Consider the following 15359-nt stretch of genomic DNA (forward strand, 5'->3'; position numbering starts at 1 on the left):
CAGACTCCTTGCAGGGAGCTGCAGAGAGCCATGAGGTCTCCCCTCAGCCCCTTCTCCAGTTCGCCCAGCTGTTCCTCACAGCCCTGTTCTCCAGACCCTTCCCCAGCTTCGTTGCCCTTCTCTGGACCTGCTCCTGCCCCTCGATGTCCTTCTTGGAGCGAGAGCCCCACAGCTGAACCCAGGACTCAAGCGTGGCCTCAGCAGAGCTGAGGGCCGGCAGCAATCCTGCTCCTGCCGGCCACACCACTGCCGCTCCAGGCCGGGCTGCCTTTGGCCCCCTTGGCCCCCCGGCCACACGCTGGCTGCCGCCCTGCCGACCGCTCCGCTCTGTCTCCCGGGCACGCCTGCCGCGGGGCAGCGCTGGGCGTTCTCCTGCGGGCTCCCGGGCGCCCCCTGGCGGCTGCGGGAGAGCCGAGGCCGCGCCGCCGCCGCGGCGGCTCCGGGGAAGGGCGGGCCCCGGGCGATCCGGTACGGAAGGGACGGAGCCAGAGGGCAGTTCATCTGCCTCCAGAATCCCAGCGTGGTGCTGTTTGGAAGGGACCTCGGGATCATCATACTGTGATGATACTACTAAGTCCAACTAGAAATGGGTGGATCCTGATTGGATATTAGGAAGAAGTTGTTGCCCATGAGGGTGGTGAGAGCCTGGCACAGGTTGCCCAGGGAGGTGGTGGAAGCCTCCTGCCTGGAGGTGTTTGCAGCCAGGCTGGAGGTGGCTGTGAGCAACCTGCTGTGGTGTGAGGTGTCCCTGCCCATGGCAGGGGGGTTGGGACTGGATGATCCCTGAGGTCCCTTCCAACCCTGACAATTCTGTGATTCTAAGACCAACCTGCTCAGACAGGGTCACCCAGAGCAGCTTGCCCAGGGTCACAATGTCCACGCATGTTTGGAGTCTCTGAAGAGAAGGAGACTCAGTGTCTCTGGGCAGCCTGGGCCAGGGCTCCAGCACCCTCACACCAAATGTTTTCTTCAAGTGCAACCGCCTATGTTGTGGTTTGTGCTCCTTGTCCTGTCCCTGGGCACCACTGACAAGAGCCTGGCCCCATCCCCTTGCCCCCGACAGGTCCTTTGTCTCTTGCTGAGCATTGCTCAGCTCCCCTCTGGGGCTGCTCTTCTCTAGGCTCAACAGCCCCAGGGCTCTGTCTTCACTCCTCACAGAGCTGCTCCAGGCTCCTCAGCGTCTTTGTTCACTGGGTTCTCTCCAGCAGTTCCCTACTTCTCTTGAACTGGGGAGACCAAAACGGGACGCAGTATTCCAGATGTGACCTCACCAGGACAGAGTAGAGGGGCAAGAGAGCCTCCCTCAGCCTGCTGGCCACCCTCTTCTTAATCCATCCCAGCACACCATTGGCTTTCTTGGCCACAAGGGCACATTGCTAGCTTACAGGGAACTTGTCCCCCAGCACTCCCCTGTCCATCTGCACCGAGCTGCTCTCCAGCAGGTCACCCTCACCTGTAGGGGTTGATCCTCCGCAGGGGCAGGACCTTATACTCGCCCTTGTTGAACTTCATGAGGTTCCCTCCGCCCAACTCTGCTGCCTGGACAGGTCTCAGCTGGTCCGGTTACCGCGGACCCCGCCCGCAGCCAGCGTTCCTCTTGTCCGGACCCGGCGGCAGGCGCAACGCCTTCCGCTGCCCGCCAGAGGGAGACAAAGCCCCGCTCTGCCGGGGCGCGGCGGCTGGATCAGCTCGGGGGACTGCCAAGACCCCGGGGGCCGCCAGCCCTCCTGCCCCCGGTCCCCAGCCTGCCCTCTACCTAACCCTGCCTGTCCCCTGCCTGTCCCGCCAAGGCAGACTCGGGTCAGGCGGAGGTTCAGCCTGGGGAAGAAGCTTGCTGTGCTGGCCTGGCAAGGGCAGATGTGTCCGGGAGAGCCCCAGGCTGCCGTGGGGCGAAGCAGGTCCTGCTGGCCAGCAGTGCGCTCCTTAGCGAAGGGCACGGGCACTGGCAGTGCTGGAGGAAGCAGACAGATTGCATCCCCTAGTTTCTGTAGCTGTGCTCTTTGTGTTCCCGGGATTTATTGGCGCTCACCACCGGTGAGGTGCCCATGGCAGGCTGCAAGGTTGCAAACGTGATCCTGCACATAGGAATCAGAGACCTAGAGTCACAGAATTGTTTCAGTTGGAAAAGACCTTTCAGGTCATCCAGTCCAACTGTTCTCTGATACTACCAAGCCTGGTGCTAAACTGTGGCCTCAGCACCATATCTCTGCCTCTTTCAAAGCCCTCCATGGATGGGGATTCAACCCCCTCCATGAGGAGCCTATTCCAGTGGCTGAGGACCCTTTCAGGGAAGAAACTTCTTCTAATGTCCAACCTAAACCTCTTCCTTTGCTCTTCAAAATGTGAGACAGCTGTGAGAGTCAGAACAGGGGAGTTCAGGAGTGTGCTGGGTTCGCAACTGTCCACTCTGCTCCTTTTTAGGACTGGAAGCTGCTATCTGCCCATCCTGGAGAGCACCTCTGGGGAAAAGGACCTGGGAGTGCTGGTGGACAACAAGCTGACCATGAGCCAGTAATGTGCCTTTGCAGTCAAGAAGGCCAGTGGTGTTCTGGGATGCTTGGAGAAGAGTGTGGCCAGCAGGTTGAGAGAGGTTCTGCTCCCCTGCTGCTCTGCCCTGGTGAGGCCTCATGTGGAGCATTGTGTAGTTCTGGGCTTCCCAGTTCAAGAACGCTAAGGAACTACTGGGGAGAGTCCAGCAGAGAGCCAAAAAAATGCTGAGGGGACAAGAACATCCACCTTACAAGGAAAGGCTGAGAGACCTGGGGCTGCTTAGCCTGGAGAAGAGCAGCCTAATAGAAGATCTCATTAATGCTGATTAATATCTAAAGGGTAAGCATCAGAGGGTGGACACAAGCTCCTTTCAGTGGTGCTCAGTGACAGGAGAAGGGGCAATGGACACAAACTGGAACACAGGAGGTTCCACATGAACATAAGGAAAAGATTCTTCACTTTGAAGGAGGCAGAGCCCTGGAGTAGACTACCCAGAGAAGTTCAAACCCTGCCTGGACATGTTCCTGTGTGTTTAACTCTGGGGTGACCCTGCACTAGCAAGGGGGGCTGGGCTCGATGATCTTCAGAGGTCCCTTCCAACCCCTACCATTCTGGGATTCTGTGATCCCAGTGTGTCTGTAAACTGTGGCAGAAGCACAGAAAAGAGCACATCCTGAGTGTCACACTGCTCCCCTGGGAAGAGCAAGCAGCAGGAAAAACACTCTAAGAGAAAGCAATGTTCCAAACATCCACACAGGCTGCAGCGTGAGGCTTGGAACACAGGCAGCCAGAGCAGGCTGAAATAGACTGCAGGTGATGGATTCAGGTGGAGGGAGGAAGGATTAGATGAGCTAATGATTCCATCTTGGCTCTGCTCTTCTGAAAGGTGCCAGGGGAGCTCTAGCATCAACCCAGAGCAAACAGAACTTGGGAGTGTTGTCTGAAGTTGCACCATAAACTGCAAGGCACTCTGTTCATCAACTTCCCAAGCAGCAAGGCTGAGTTAGCCCTGTTGCTGAGATGTGTTGATTGCCCACACTCTGTTGTCTGGAGCAATGGGTTTGTTTGCCTTCACCTCCTGAATAGTCAGCTGAGGGCTGTATTGGGAAAGCAGGTTCAGTTGTTGCTTTGAAATCAGTGACTGCATCAGGAACAGTGTGGCCAACAGGAGCAGGGAGGTCATTCTGCCTCTGTGCTCAGCACTGGTTAGGCCACACCTTGAGTCCTGTGTCCAGTCCCTGGTGGATGTGGGGCAGGCTGTGGATGTAGTCTGCCTGACTTCAGCAAGGCCTTTGATGCTGTTCCCCACAGCAAACTGCTCTGCTGGCCAAGCTGTCAGCCCCTGGCTGGGACAGCAGCACTCTGAGCTGGGCTAGGAACTGGCCGGAGGCTGAGCCCAGAGAGTGGTGGTGAATGGTGCCACAGCCAGCTGGCAGCCAGGCACCAGTGGTGTGCCCCAGGGATCAGTGCTGGGCCCTGTGCTCTTTAACATCTCCATTGATGATCTGGAGGAGGGCATTGAGCCAGTCATCAGCAAATGTGCAGATGACAGCAAGCTGGGAGCAGATGTTGGTCATTGAGAGGGCAGAAGGGCTCTGCAGAGGGACCTCGACCGACTGGACAGATGGGCAGAGGCCAACAGGATGGCATTCAACAAGTCCAAGTGCCAGGGGCTGCACTTTGGTCACAACAACCCCAGGCAGAGCTACAGGCTGGGGTCAGAGTGGCTGAGAGCTGCCAAACAGAGAGCTGATTGACAGCTGCCTGAACACGAGCCAGCAGTGTGCCCAGGTGGCCAAGAGGGCCAAGGGCATCCTGGCCTGCATCAGGAACAGTGTGGCCAGCAGGAGCAGGGAAGTCATTGTGCCCTGTGCTCAGCACTGGTTAGGCCACACCTTGAGTCCTGTGTCCAGTTCTGAGCCCCTCAGTTTAAGAAGGACATTGAGAGACTTGAAGGTGTCCAGAGAAGGGCAACAAGGGTGGGGAGAGGCCTTGAGCACAGCCCTGTGAGGAGAGGCTGAGGGAGCTGGGGTTGCTTAGCCTGGAGAAGAGGAGGCTCAGGGGAGACCTTCTTGCTCTCTTTGACTCCCTGAAGGGAGGTTGTAGCCAGGTGGGGGTTGGTCTCTTCTCCCAGGCAAGCAGCACCAGAATAAGAGGACACAGTCTCAAGGTGTGCCAGGGGAAGTTTATGTTGGAGGTGAGGAGAAAGTTCTTCCCAGCCAGAGAGATTGACCATTGGGATGTGCTGCCCAGGGAGGTGGTGGAGTCACCATCCCTGAAGGTGTTCAAAAAGGGATTGGATGTGGCACTTGGAGCCATGGTTTAGTTAGTCATGAGGTGTTGGGTGGCAGGTTGGACTTGATGATCTCTGAGGTCTCGTCCAACCTTATTGATTCTATGATTCTATGACTAGGAGGAGACAAGACTAAGGCACAGGCACAGAATCATGGCAGAATAGAACCTTCACTGGGGGGAATTGTAAAGGAAATACTAGTCTTAAGTTGTACCAAACTAGCTTACAAATTCATCACTGAAAAGCAGCCTTGGGACCAAGAGTTTAGCAAACTCTAAGCAGCAGGAGCTTTGGTAAGCTGTCAGGAGCAAAACCTTCAGGTGCCACTACCTGAGCCTGCAAGGCTCCTGGTCTATCACAGATCTGTTAGCACTTTCAAGACACTGTTCTGCAGTTGCCTTGCAGTGCACTGGAGCTATGCAAAGGAGGGAGGGAGAACTGGGACGTCCCTGGGGTTGGATTTGCAGCCCAGGGCCTGAAGGAAGACAGAGGAGAAGCTCTTTAATGTAGCTTCTTGTAAATGTTTATGCTTTGCTGAAGACCTCTGAGGAATCAGCTGTGCTGAAGTATGTCCAGGAAATGCAGAGGCCAGAAGATTCCAGAGTCACAGTACTTACAGTTTTAAAATAAGCCAAAACAGGTCAGAAGTTTAGTATGGTTGTAACCCCCTGTGGCTATGGGCCTGGGCTAATCCCTAGCACATGGATGCTGGGAAAGAAGCTTTCCCCTCTGTAGATCTGGTGGTGTTTGCCCTCTCCTGCCTCTGCCCTTCCCAGGAGCTGCCATGCAGGAAGAGCTGGCAGGCACTGCCTGGCTCTGGCTCCATCTCTCTGCTCCCTGTCCCTGCCGCGCTTCCCTGTCCCTGCCGCGCTTCCCTGTCCCTGCCATGCTTCTCTGCCGCGCTTCCCTGTCCCTGCCGCGCTTCCCTGCCCCTACCACGCTCCCCTGCCCCTGCTGTGCTTCCCTGTCCCCGCCACGCTTCCCTGTCCCTGCCGCGCTTTCCTGTCCCTGCCATGCTTCCCTGCCGTGCTCCCCTGCCCCTACCGCGCTCCCCTGCCCCTGACGCGCTTCCCTGACGCGCTTCCCTGTCCCTGCCGTGCTTCTCTGTCCCTACCATGCATCCCTGTCCCTGCCACGCTTCCCTGCCCCTGCCGCGCTTCCCTGCCCCTGCCGCGCTTCCCTGCTGCGCTTCCCTGTCCCTGCCGCGCTTCCCTGCTGCGCTTCCCTGTCCCTACCGTGCTTCCCTGTCCCTGCCGTGCTTCCCTGTCCCTGCCGCGCTTCCCTGCCACGTTTCCCTGTCCCTGCCGCGCTTCCCTGTCCCTACCGTGCTTCCCTGTCCCTGCCGCGCTTCCCTGTTCCTGCCGCGCTTCCCTGCCCCTACCGTGCTTCCCTGTCCCTGCCGTGCTTCCCTGCCGCGCTTCCCTGTCCATGCTGCGCTTCCCTGTCCCTACCGTGCTTCCCTGTCCCTGCCGCGCTTCCCTGTTCCTGCCGCGCTTCCCTGCCCCTACCGTGCTTCCCTGTCCCTGCCGTGCTTCCCTGCCGTGCTTCCCTGTCCCTGCCGCGCTTCCCTGCTGCGCTTCCCTGCCCCTGCTGCGCTTCCCTGTCCCTGCCATGCTTCTCTGCCGCACTTCCCTGCCCCTACCGCGCTTCCCTGCCCCTACCACGCTTCCCTGTTCCTGCCGCGCTTCCCTGCCCCTACCGTGCTTCCCTGTCCCTGCCGTGCTTCCCTGCCGCGCTTCCCTGTCCATGCTGCGCTTCCCTGCCCCTACCGCACTTCCCTGCCCCTACCGTGCTTCCCTGCCCCTACCGCGCTTCCCTGCCCCTGCCGCGCTTCCCTGCCCCTGCTGCGCTTCCCTGTCCCTGCCGCGCTTCCCTGCCCCTGCTGCGCTTCCCTGCCCCTGCCGCGCTTCCCTGTCCCTGCTGCGCTTCTCTGCCCCTGCCGCGCTTCCCTGCCCCTACCGCGCTTCCCTGCCCCTGCCGTGCTTCCCTGCCGCGCTTCCCTGTCCCTGCTGCGCTTCCCTGTCCCTGCCGCGCTTCCCTGTCCCTGCCGCGCTTCCCTGTCCCTACCGCGCTTCCCTGTCCCTGCCGTGTTTCCCTGTCCCTGCCGTGCTTCCCTGTCCCTACCGTGCTTCCCTGTCCCTACCGTGCTTCCCTGTCCCTGCCGTGCTTCCCTGTCCCTGCCACGCTTCCCTGCTGCGCTTCCCTGCCCCTGCTGCGCTTCCCTGTCCCTGCCATGCTTCTCTGCCGCACTTCCCTGCCCCTACCGCGCTTCCCTGCCCCTACCATGCTTCCCTGCCCCTACCGCGCTTCCCTGCCCCTACCGTGCTTCCCTGTCCCTGCCGTGCTTCCCTGCCGCGCTTCCCTGTCCATGCTGCGCTTCCCTGCCCCTACCGTGCTTCCCTGTCCCTGCCGTGCTTCCCTGCCATGCTTCCCTGTCCCTGCCGCGCTTCCCTGCTGCGCTTCCCTGCCCCTGCTGCGCTTCCCTGTCCCTGCCATGCTTCTCTGCCGCACTTCCCTGCCCCTACCGCGCTTCCCTGCCCCTACCACGCTTCCCTGTTCCTGCCGCGCTTCCCTGCCCCTACCGTGCTTCCCTGTCCCTGCCGTGCTTCCCTGCCGCGCTTCCCTGTCCATGCTGCGCTTCCCTGCCCCTACCGCGCTTCCCTGCCCCTACCGTGCTTCCCTGCCCCTACCGCGCTTCCCTGCCCCTGCCGCGCTTCCCTGCCCCTGCTGCGCTTCCCTGTCCCTGCCGCGCTTCCCTGCCCCTGCTGCGCTTCCCTGCCCCTGCCGCGCTTCCCTGTCCCTGCTGCGCTTCTCTGCCCCTGCCGCGCTTCCCTGCCCCTACCGTGCTTCCCTGTCCCTGCCGTGCTTCCCTGCCGTGCTTCCCTGTCCCTGCCGCGCTTCCCTGCTGCGCTTCCCTGCCCCTGCTGCGCTTCCCTGTCCCTGCCATGCTTCTCTGCCGCACTTCCCTGCCCCTACCGCGCTTCCCTGCCCCTACCATGCTTCCCTGTCCCTGCCGCACTTCCCTGTCCCTGCCGCGCTTCCCTGCCCCTGCTGCGCTTCCCTGTCCCTGCCATGCTTCTCTGCCGCACTTCCCTGCCCCTACCGCGCTTCCCTGCCCCTACCACGCTTCCCTGTCCCTACCGCGCTTCCCTGCCCCTACCGTGCTTCCCTGTCCCTACCGCGCTTCCCTGCCCCTACCGCGCTTCCCTGCCCCTGCCGCGCTTCCCTGCCCCTGCCGCGCTTCCCTGCCCCTGCTGCGCTTCCCTGTCCCTGCCGCACTTCCCTGCCCCTGCTGCGCTTCCCTGCCCCTGCCGCGCTTCCCTGTCCCTGCTGCGCTTCTCTGCCCCTGCCGCGCTTCCCTGCCCCTACCGCGCTTCCCTGCCCCTGCCGTGCTTCCCTGCCGCGCTTCCCTGTCCCTGCTGCGCTTCCCTGTCCCTGCCGCGCTTCCCTGTCCCTACCGTGCTTCCCTGTCCCTGCCACGCTTCCCTGCTGCGCTTCCCTGCCCCTGCCGTGCTTCCCTGCCGCGCTTCCCTGTCCCTGCTGCGCTTCCCTGTCCCTGCCGCGCTTCCCTGTCCCTACCGCGCTTCCCTGTCCCTGCCGTGCTTCCCTGTCCCTGCCACGCTTCCCTGCTGCGCTTCCCTGCCCCTGCTGCGCTTCCCTGTCCCTGCCATGCTTCTCTGCCGCACTTCCCTGCCCCTACCGCGCTTCCCTGCCCCTACCGCGCTTCCCTGCCCCTGCCGCGCTTCCCTGTCCCTGCTGCGCTTCCCTGCCCCTACCGCGCTTCCCTGCCCCTGCCGCGCTTCCCTGTTCCTGCCGCGCTTCCCTGCCCCTGCCGCGCTTCCCTGTCCCTGCTGCGCTTCCCTGCCCCTACCGCGCTTCCCTGCCCCTACCGCGCTTCCCTGCCCCTACCGCGCTTCCCTGTTCCTGCCGCGCTTCCCTGTCCCTGCTGCGCTTCCCTGTCCCTGCTGCGCTTCCCTGTCCCTGCTGCGCTTCCCTGCCCCTGCCGCGCTTCCCTGTCCCTGCTGCGCTTCCCTGTTCCTGCTGCGCTTCCCTGTCCCTGCCGCACTTCCCTGCCCCTGCCACACTTCTCTGCCACGCTTCCCTGCCCCTGCTGTGCTTCCCTGCCCCTGCTCCTCTTCCCTGTCCCTGCCATACTTCTCTGCTGCACTTCCCTGTCCCTGCCACGCTTCCCTGTCCCTGCCACTCTTCCCTGTCCCTACCATGCTTCCCTGTCCCTGCCGCGCTTCCCTGTCCCTGCCATGCTTCTCTGCCGCGCTTCCCTGCCCCTGCCGCGCTTCCCTGCCCCTGCCACGCTTCCCTGCCGTGCTTCCCTACCCCTGCCCCGCTTCCCTGCCTCTGCCACACTTCCCTGCCCCTGTCATGCTTCCCTGCCATGCTTCCCTGCCTCTGCCACACTTCCCTGCCCCTGTCATGCTTCCCTGCCATGCTTCCCTGCCCCTGCCACACTTCCCTGTCCCTGTCATGGTTCCCTGCCCCAGCAGGACACTTACTCATGCAGTCCCCTCCGTACCAGCCAGCTCTGCACTCTGCACAGTAGATGCCCTTGATGTAGAAGTCATCCAGGGTCCCTCCCCAGGAGCCGTTGCGGCAGGACTTGCAGTTCTCAAAGATGGTGCAGCCTGGAAGGGAAGGCAGCTGTGAGAGTGGAGCAGAGCTGGAGTGTGCTGGGGCAGAGGGGCAGTCCCTCCCTGCCCCGCTGAGCACGTCAGTGACCTTACTGACTGCCATGCTGCTGACAGCTTCCCTGCTGCCAGCCGTACCCAACCTCCATCCACAAACCCCAGCCAGCTCAGGCTCTGCTCTTTGGAGCCCCACTCCCAGTCTGGCTTGCACCAGGCCTCTGGATCTCATTGCTCTGACTGTAAATGCCTCTTCCAAGACTCTGAGCGTGGATGGTGGTGCTGTTCAGGCCCAGCCCAAGTGATCCTGGTGGCCTTCCAGGATCTGAAGGGGGCTAAAAGGAAGCTGGGGAGGGACTTTTGAGGGTGTCAGGGAGGGATGGGACTGGGGGGGGATGGAGCAAAACTAGATGTGAGGAGACTGAGACTGGATGTTAGGAAGAAGTTGTTGCCCATGAGGGTGGTGAGAGCCTGGCACAGGTTGCCCAGGGAGGTGGTGGAAGCCTCCTGCCTGGAGGTGTTTGCAGCCAGGCTGGAGGTGGCTGTGAGCAACCTGCTGTGGTGTGAGGTGTCCCTGCCCATGGCAGGGGCGTTGGGACTGGCTGATCCTTGAGGTCCCTTCCTCCTTGAGGTCCCTTCCACCCCTGACAATTCTGTGATTCTATGATTCTCTTCTAACCTGATCCTATCTCCTCCTACAGTCACCTTCCACTTTGCCCTTTCCTCCTTCCTAGCCTTGCCTTGGGGGTGTAAATCATCCCAGAGCACCCACAAAGCACTCCTGGAGTGTAGCCAGCTTCAACACTACCCTTTGGCAGCTCCCAAGCCTGCCCAAGGCTGCCTGTAGACGGTTTGAGTGTTTTTTCTGGCAGCAGCTCTGCCTTGCTGCTGTCAGCAGGGCGGCAGAGGGAGTTGCAGGGTGGCAGAGAGAGTTTGCAGAGTGGCAGAGGAGCTACAGGTTGACCCCACGCTCCGGTGAGATGTGCCTGTGCTCAGCGGCCACCCGTAGGTGGTGGTGGTGGAGCCCAAGGCACAGTGTGGCCCTGAACACACCTGGGTGGATCAAGCAGGAGTCTCAAACACACCTGGGTGGATCAAGCAGGAGTCACACTCGTTGTCCTCGTTCCTGCAGCAGGGAATGGTGTAGCCCACCTTCTCCTGGCGCCCTGGGCACACGCACTCGATCTGGTCGTACTCGCAGCACTCCCGGCACATGATGTTCCACTCGGCCCCTGGGCAGTCCTCGTTGATCACCGTGTACTCTGCCAGCAGGGCACAGAGAGGGGCACAGGGAAACACTCCCTTAGCAGCTCAGCACTGACAACACTCAGCCCTTTCACAGGGCAGCACTGTGGAAGGGACCCCCAAAGGCCATCCAGTCCAATCCCCTGCAGTCAGCTGGGACATCCTTAACTAGAGCAGGTTGCTCAGGGACCCCCAAAGGCCATCCAGTCCAAGCTCCTGCAGTCAGCAGGGACATCCTTAACTAGAGCAGGTTGCTCAGGGACCCCCGAAGGCCATGCAGTCCAAGCTCCTGCAGTCAGCAGGGACATCCTTAACTAGAGCAGGTTGCTCAGGGACCCCCGAAGGCCATCAAGTCCAAGGCCCTGCAGTCAGCAGGGACATCCTTAACTAGAGCAGGTTGCTCAGGATCCCATCAAGTTTTATTTTCAATGTCTCCAGGGATAAGGCCTCCAACACTTCTCTGGACAGTCTGTTGCAGTACTTCACTACCCTCATATTAAAGTACTTCCTCCTAAGGTCCAACCTGAATCTCCCCTGCTCAAACCATTGTCTCCCATCCTATCACCACAGGCCCTTCTGGATTGTCCCTCCCTAGCTTCCTTGTAGGCCCCCTTCAGATACTGAAATGATGCTATAAGACCTCCCCAAAAACTTCTCTTCTCTAGCCTGGAGAACCCCAAGTCTCTCATCTGGACCACCCCAAGTCTCTTATCTGGACCTCAGCAAGGCCTTTGACACCATCCCCCATGACAAACTCCTGGCCAAGCTGTCAGCCCCTGGCTTGGATGGGAGCACACTGTGATGGGTTAGGAATTGGGTGGAGGCTGAGCCCAGAGGGTTGTGGTGAATGGTGCCACAGCCAGCTGGCAGCCAGGCACCAGTGCTGTGCCCCAGGGAGCAGTGCTGGGCCCTCTGCTCTTTAACATCTTCATTGATGATCTGGAGGAGGGCATTGAGTCCAGCATCAGTAAATGTGCAGCTGACAGCAAGCTGGGGGCAGGAGTTGATCTGCTGGAGGGTAGAGAGGCTCTGCAGAGGGACCTTGCCAGGCTGGACAGATGGGCAGAGGCCAAGGGCAGGAGATTGAACACATCCAAGTGCCAGGTGCTGCACATTGGCCACAGCAACCCCAGGCAGTGCTACAGGCTGGGGTCAGAGTGGCTGAGAGCAGCCAGGCAGAAAGGGACCTGGGGGTGCTGGTCGATGGTAGGCTGAACATGAGCCTGCAGTGTGCCCAGGCAGCCAGGAAGGCCAATGGCATCCTGGCCTGCATCAGGAAGAGTGTGGCCAGCAGGAGCAGGGAAGTCATTGTGCCCTGTGCTCAGCACTGGTTAGGCCACACCTTGAGTCCTGTGTCCAGTTCTGGGCTCCTCAGGTTAGGAAGGAGGTTGAGCTGCTGGAAGGTGTCCAGAGAAGGGCAAGAAAGCTGGGGAGGGGTCTGGAGCACAGCCCTGTGAGGAGAGGCTGAGGGAGCTGGGGTTGCTTAGCCTGGAGAGGAGGAGACTCAGGGGAGACCTTCTTGCTCTCTTTGACTCCCTGAAGGGAGGCTGTAGCCAGGTGGGGGTTGGTCTCTTCTCCCAGGCAGCCAGCACCAGAACAAGAGGACACAGTCTCAGGCTGCACCAGGGGAGGTTTAGGCTGGATGTTAGGAAGAAGTTCTACACAGAGAGTGATTGCCCATTGGAATGGGCTGCCTGGGGAGGTGGTGGAGTCCCCATCCCTGGAGGTGTTCAGGAGGAGACTTGATGGGGTGCTTGGTGCCATGGGTTAGTTGTTTAGGTGGTGTTGGATTGGTTGATGGGTTGGACATGATGATCTTGAAGGGCTCTTCCAACCTGGTTTATTATTCTATTATCTTTTCTATGTAGGAGAGGTGTCAGATCACATATGGCATGAGGCTGGCCCAAGGTCTTTGGCACAGAGTGTTCCATACTAGGTGGCAATGTGTGACTGCAGCATCAACTCAGTTGAGGTGCCTGAAGAGCACCCAAGCAGTTCTGCAGTGCCAGCCAGGGGAGGAAAACAAAATGACAGAATAGATTTGATTGGAAGAGACCTTCAAGGTCATCCAGTCCAACCTTTGGCCCAGAACTGCAAGTTCAATACTAAACCATCTCCTAAGCACCAGGTCCACACGCTGTTTGAACACCTCCTGCTGAGAACTGAACATGCCCAAGTTTATACCAAGTATGAAATCACAGAATGACAGAGGAGAAGACCTCTAAGAGCAGATGGAAGGGACATGCTCACTCCAGTCTCTTCTCTGCAAGGCCTTCCCATTTCTGTGGTGTGGAAAAAAAGAGAGGTTGGAAGAGGCACAGAGGACAATGTTACATAAGAATGTCTTCTTCAGGCTGCAGGGCTGAGTTCCAGCCTCATGTGTGGTGTAGATCACTTCAACTACCACAGCATGCTTGGCTGATATGCCTGGGCTTTCATTTGCTACTCCTTAGAATCATAGGATCAATAAGGTTGGGAAAGACCTCAAAGATCATCAAGTCCAAGCTGTCACCCAAGGCCTCCTGACAACTAAACCATGGCTCCAAGTGCCACATCCAATCCCCTCTTGAACCTCCCTGGGCAGCACATCCCAATGGCCAATCTCTCTTGCTGGGAAGAACTTTCTCCTCACCTCCAGCCTGAACCTCCCCTGGCACAGCCTGAGACTGTGTCCTCTTGTTCTGGTGCTTGGTGCCTGGGAGAAGAGACCAACCCCCACCTGGCTACAACCTCCCTTCAGGGAGTTGCAGAGAGCAAGAAGGTCTCCCCTGAGCCTCCTCTTCTCCAGGCTAAGCAACCCCAGCTCCCTCAGCCTCTCCTCACAGGGCTGTGCTCCAGACCCCTCCCCAGCTTTGTTGCCCTTCTCTGGACACCTTCCAGCAGCTCAACATCTTTCCTAATCTGAGGGGCCCAGAACTGGACACAGGACTCAAGGTGTGGCCTAACCAGTGCAGTGCACAGGGCACAAGGACTTCCCTGCTCCTGCTGGCCACACTGTTCCTGATGCAGGCCAGGATGCCATTGGCCTTCTTGGCTGCCTGGGCACATTGCTGGCTCCTGTTCAGCCTACTATCAACCAATACCCCCAGGTCCCTCTCTGCCTGGCTGCTCTCAGCTACTTTGCCCCCAGCCTGCAGCTCTGCCTGGGGTTGTTGTGGCCAAAGTGCAGCACCTGGCTGCACTTCCCACCAGGAGAGGACAGTTTTGAGGCTGGTTTCACTCCCTGTTTCCACTTGGAAGCACACAGAGTTACACTTGGCTCTGCTGCCAAAGTAAAGATTGTTTCTGGCTTTCAAAGCTTCCTTCTCTCTGACATCTCTCACATGGTAACCTTCTGAATTCTTTATCATTGTTTAGCAGAGCCTCATTGTCACACAATCACAGAATGCTGGGGCTTGGAAGGGACCTTGAAAGGTCATCCAGTTCAATCTACCTGCCAGAGCAGGAGCACCTGAGTAGGACAGAGTCTGCTCATCAGGTTTGCTGATGATCCCAAACTGGGAGGCTTGGCTGAGACACCTGGAGGCTGTGCAGCCATTCAGAGAGACTTGGACAGGCTGAGAGCTGGGCAGTGAGGAACCTAATGAGGCTCAACAAGGATGAGAGCAGAGTCCTGCACCTGGGGAGGAGAAATAAACTGCAGCAGGACAGGCTGGGAGGTGATCTGCTGGAGAGCAGCCCCCTGGAGAAGGACCTGGGAGTGCTGGGGGCAGCAAGTTCTGCATGGGACAGCAATGTGCCCTGGGGGCCAAGAAGGCCAAGGGGATCCTGGGCTGCATTCAGAGGAGTGTGGCCAGCAGAGCCAGGGAGGTTCTGCTCCCCCTCTGCTCTGCTCTGGGGAGACCTCACCTGGAATATTGCATCCAGCTCTGGGCTGCCCAGTTCAGGAGGGACAGGGATCTGCTGAAGAGAGTCCAAGGGAGGGCTGCAAGGATGCTGCAGGTACTGCAGCACTGCCTGGAGAGGAGAGGCTGAGAGCCCTGGGGCTGTGCAGTCTGGAGAGGAGAAGACTGAGAGGGATCTGATCAATGTCTATCAATATCTGAGGGCTGGGGGTCAGGAGGGAGGGGACAGGGACAGGCTCTGCTCAGCTGCACCCTGGGATAGGACAAGGGGCAATGGATATGAAATCCAGCTCAGCATGAAGAAAACCTTCCTTGTGAGGGTCCCAGAGCCCTGGAGCAGGCTGCCCGGAGAGGCTGTAGAGTCTCCTTCCCTGGAGCCTTTCCAGCCCTGTCTGGATGTGTTCCTGTGTGACCTGTGCTGGATTCTCTGCTCCTGCTCTGGCAGGGGGTTGGACTAGAAGATCTCCAGAGGTCCCTTCCAACCCCTAACCTCCTGTGATCCTGTGGACCTGGAGCAGGTCAGGTGCTGCTAATTTGAGCTGTGCTGGAAGTGCCCATGAGAAGCATCTCCCCAGCCTGTGGGTGGGCTGCCACAGTAAGTGCAGAGCCCATCCTCCTCCAGCTGGGCACTGGGCAGGCTCTGCAGAGGGAGATGCAAGGAGTGCAGGCTGCTGTCAGTGTGTCTCAGCATCACGAAGGTTGGAAGAGACCTCGAGGCTCATCCAGTCCAACCTGTCACCACAGACCTCATGACTAGACCATGGCACCAAGTGCCACATCCAGTCCCCTCTTGAACACCTCCAGGGATGGGGACTCCACCACCTCCCTGGGCAGCACATCCCAAGG

The 15359-nt window shown here is 59.6% G+C and overlaps 1 protein-coding gene across 3 annotated transcripts in view; it reads right to left on the reverse strand.

Moving 5' to 3' along the window:
* Positions 1 to 15359, reverse strand: part of PAMR1 (peptidase domain containing associated with muscle regeneration 1) — a 111637-nt gene that overhangs the window by 80528 nt on the left and 15750 nt on the right. For all 3 annotated transcript variants that reach the window (XM_068166815.1, XM_068166814.1, XM_068166816.1), the window contains exons 2-3: positions 10509 to 10685; positions 9295 to 9423 (exon numbers count right to left, since the gene is read on the reverse strand). In XM_068166815.1, the coding sequence (XP_068022916.1) occupies positions 9295 to 9423; positions 10509 to 10685 (306 nt within the window). The remainder of the gene's footprint in view (positions 1 to 9294; positions 9424 to 10508; positions 10686 to 15359) is intronic.

Source organism: Melanerpes formicivorus, unplaced genomic scaffold (genome assembly GCF_026170545.1).
Source record: "Melanerpes formicivorus ecotype bairdi unplaced genomic scaffold, bMelFor1.0.p_v2 SCAF_108, whole genome shotgun sequence".
Classification (NCBI taxonomy): domain Eukaryota; kingdom Metazoa; phylum Chordata; class Aves; order Piciformes; family Picidae; genus Melanerpes; species Melanerpes formicivorus.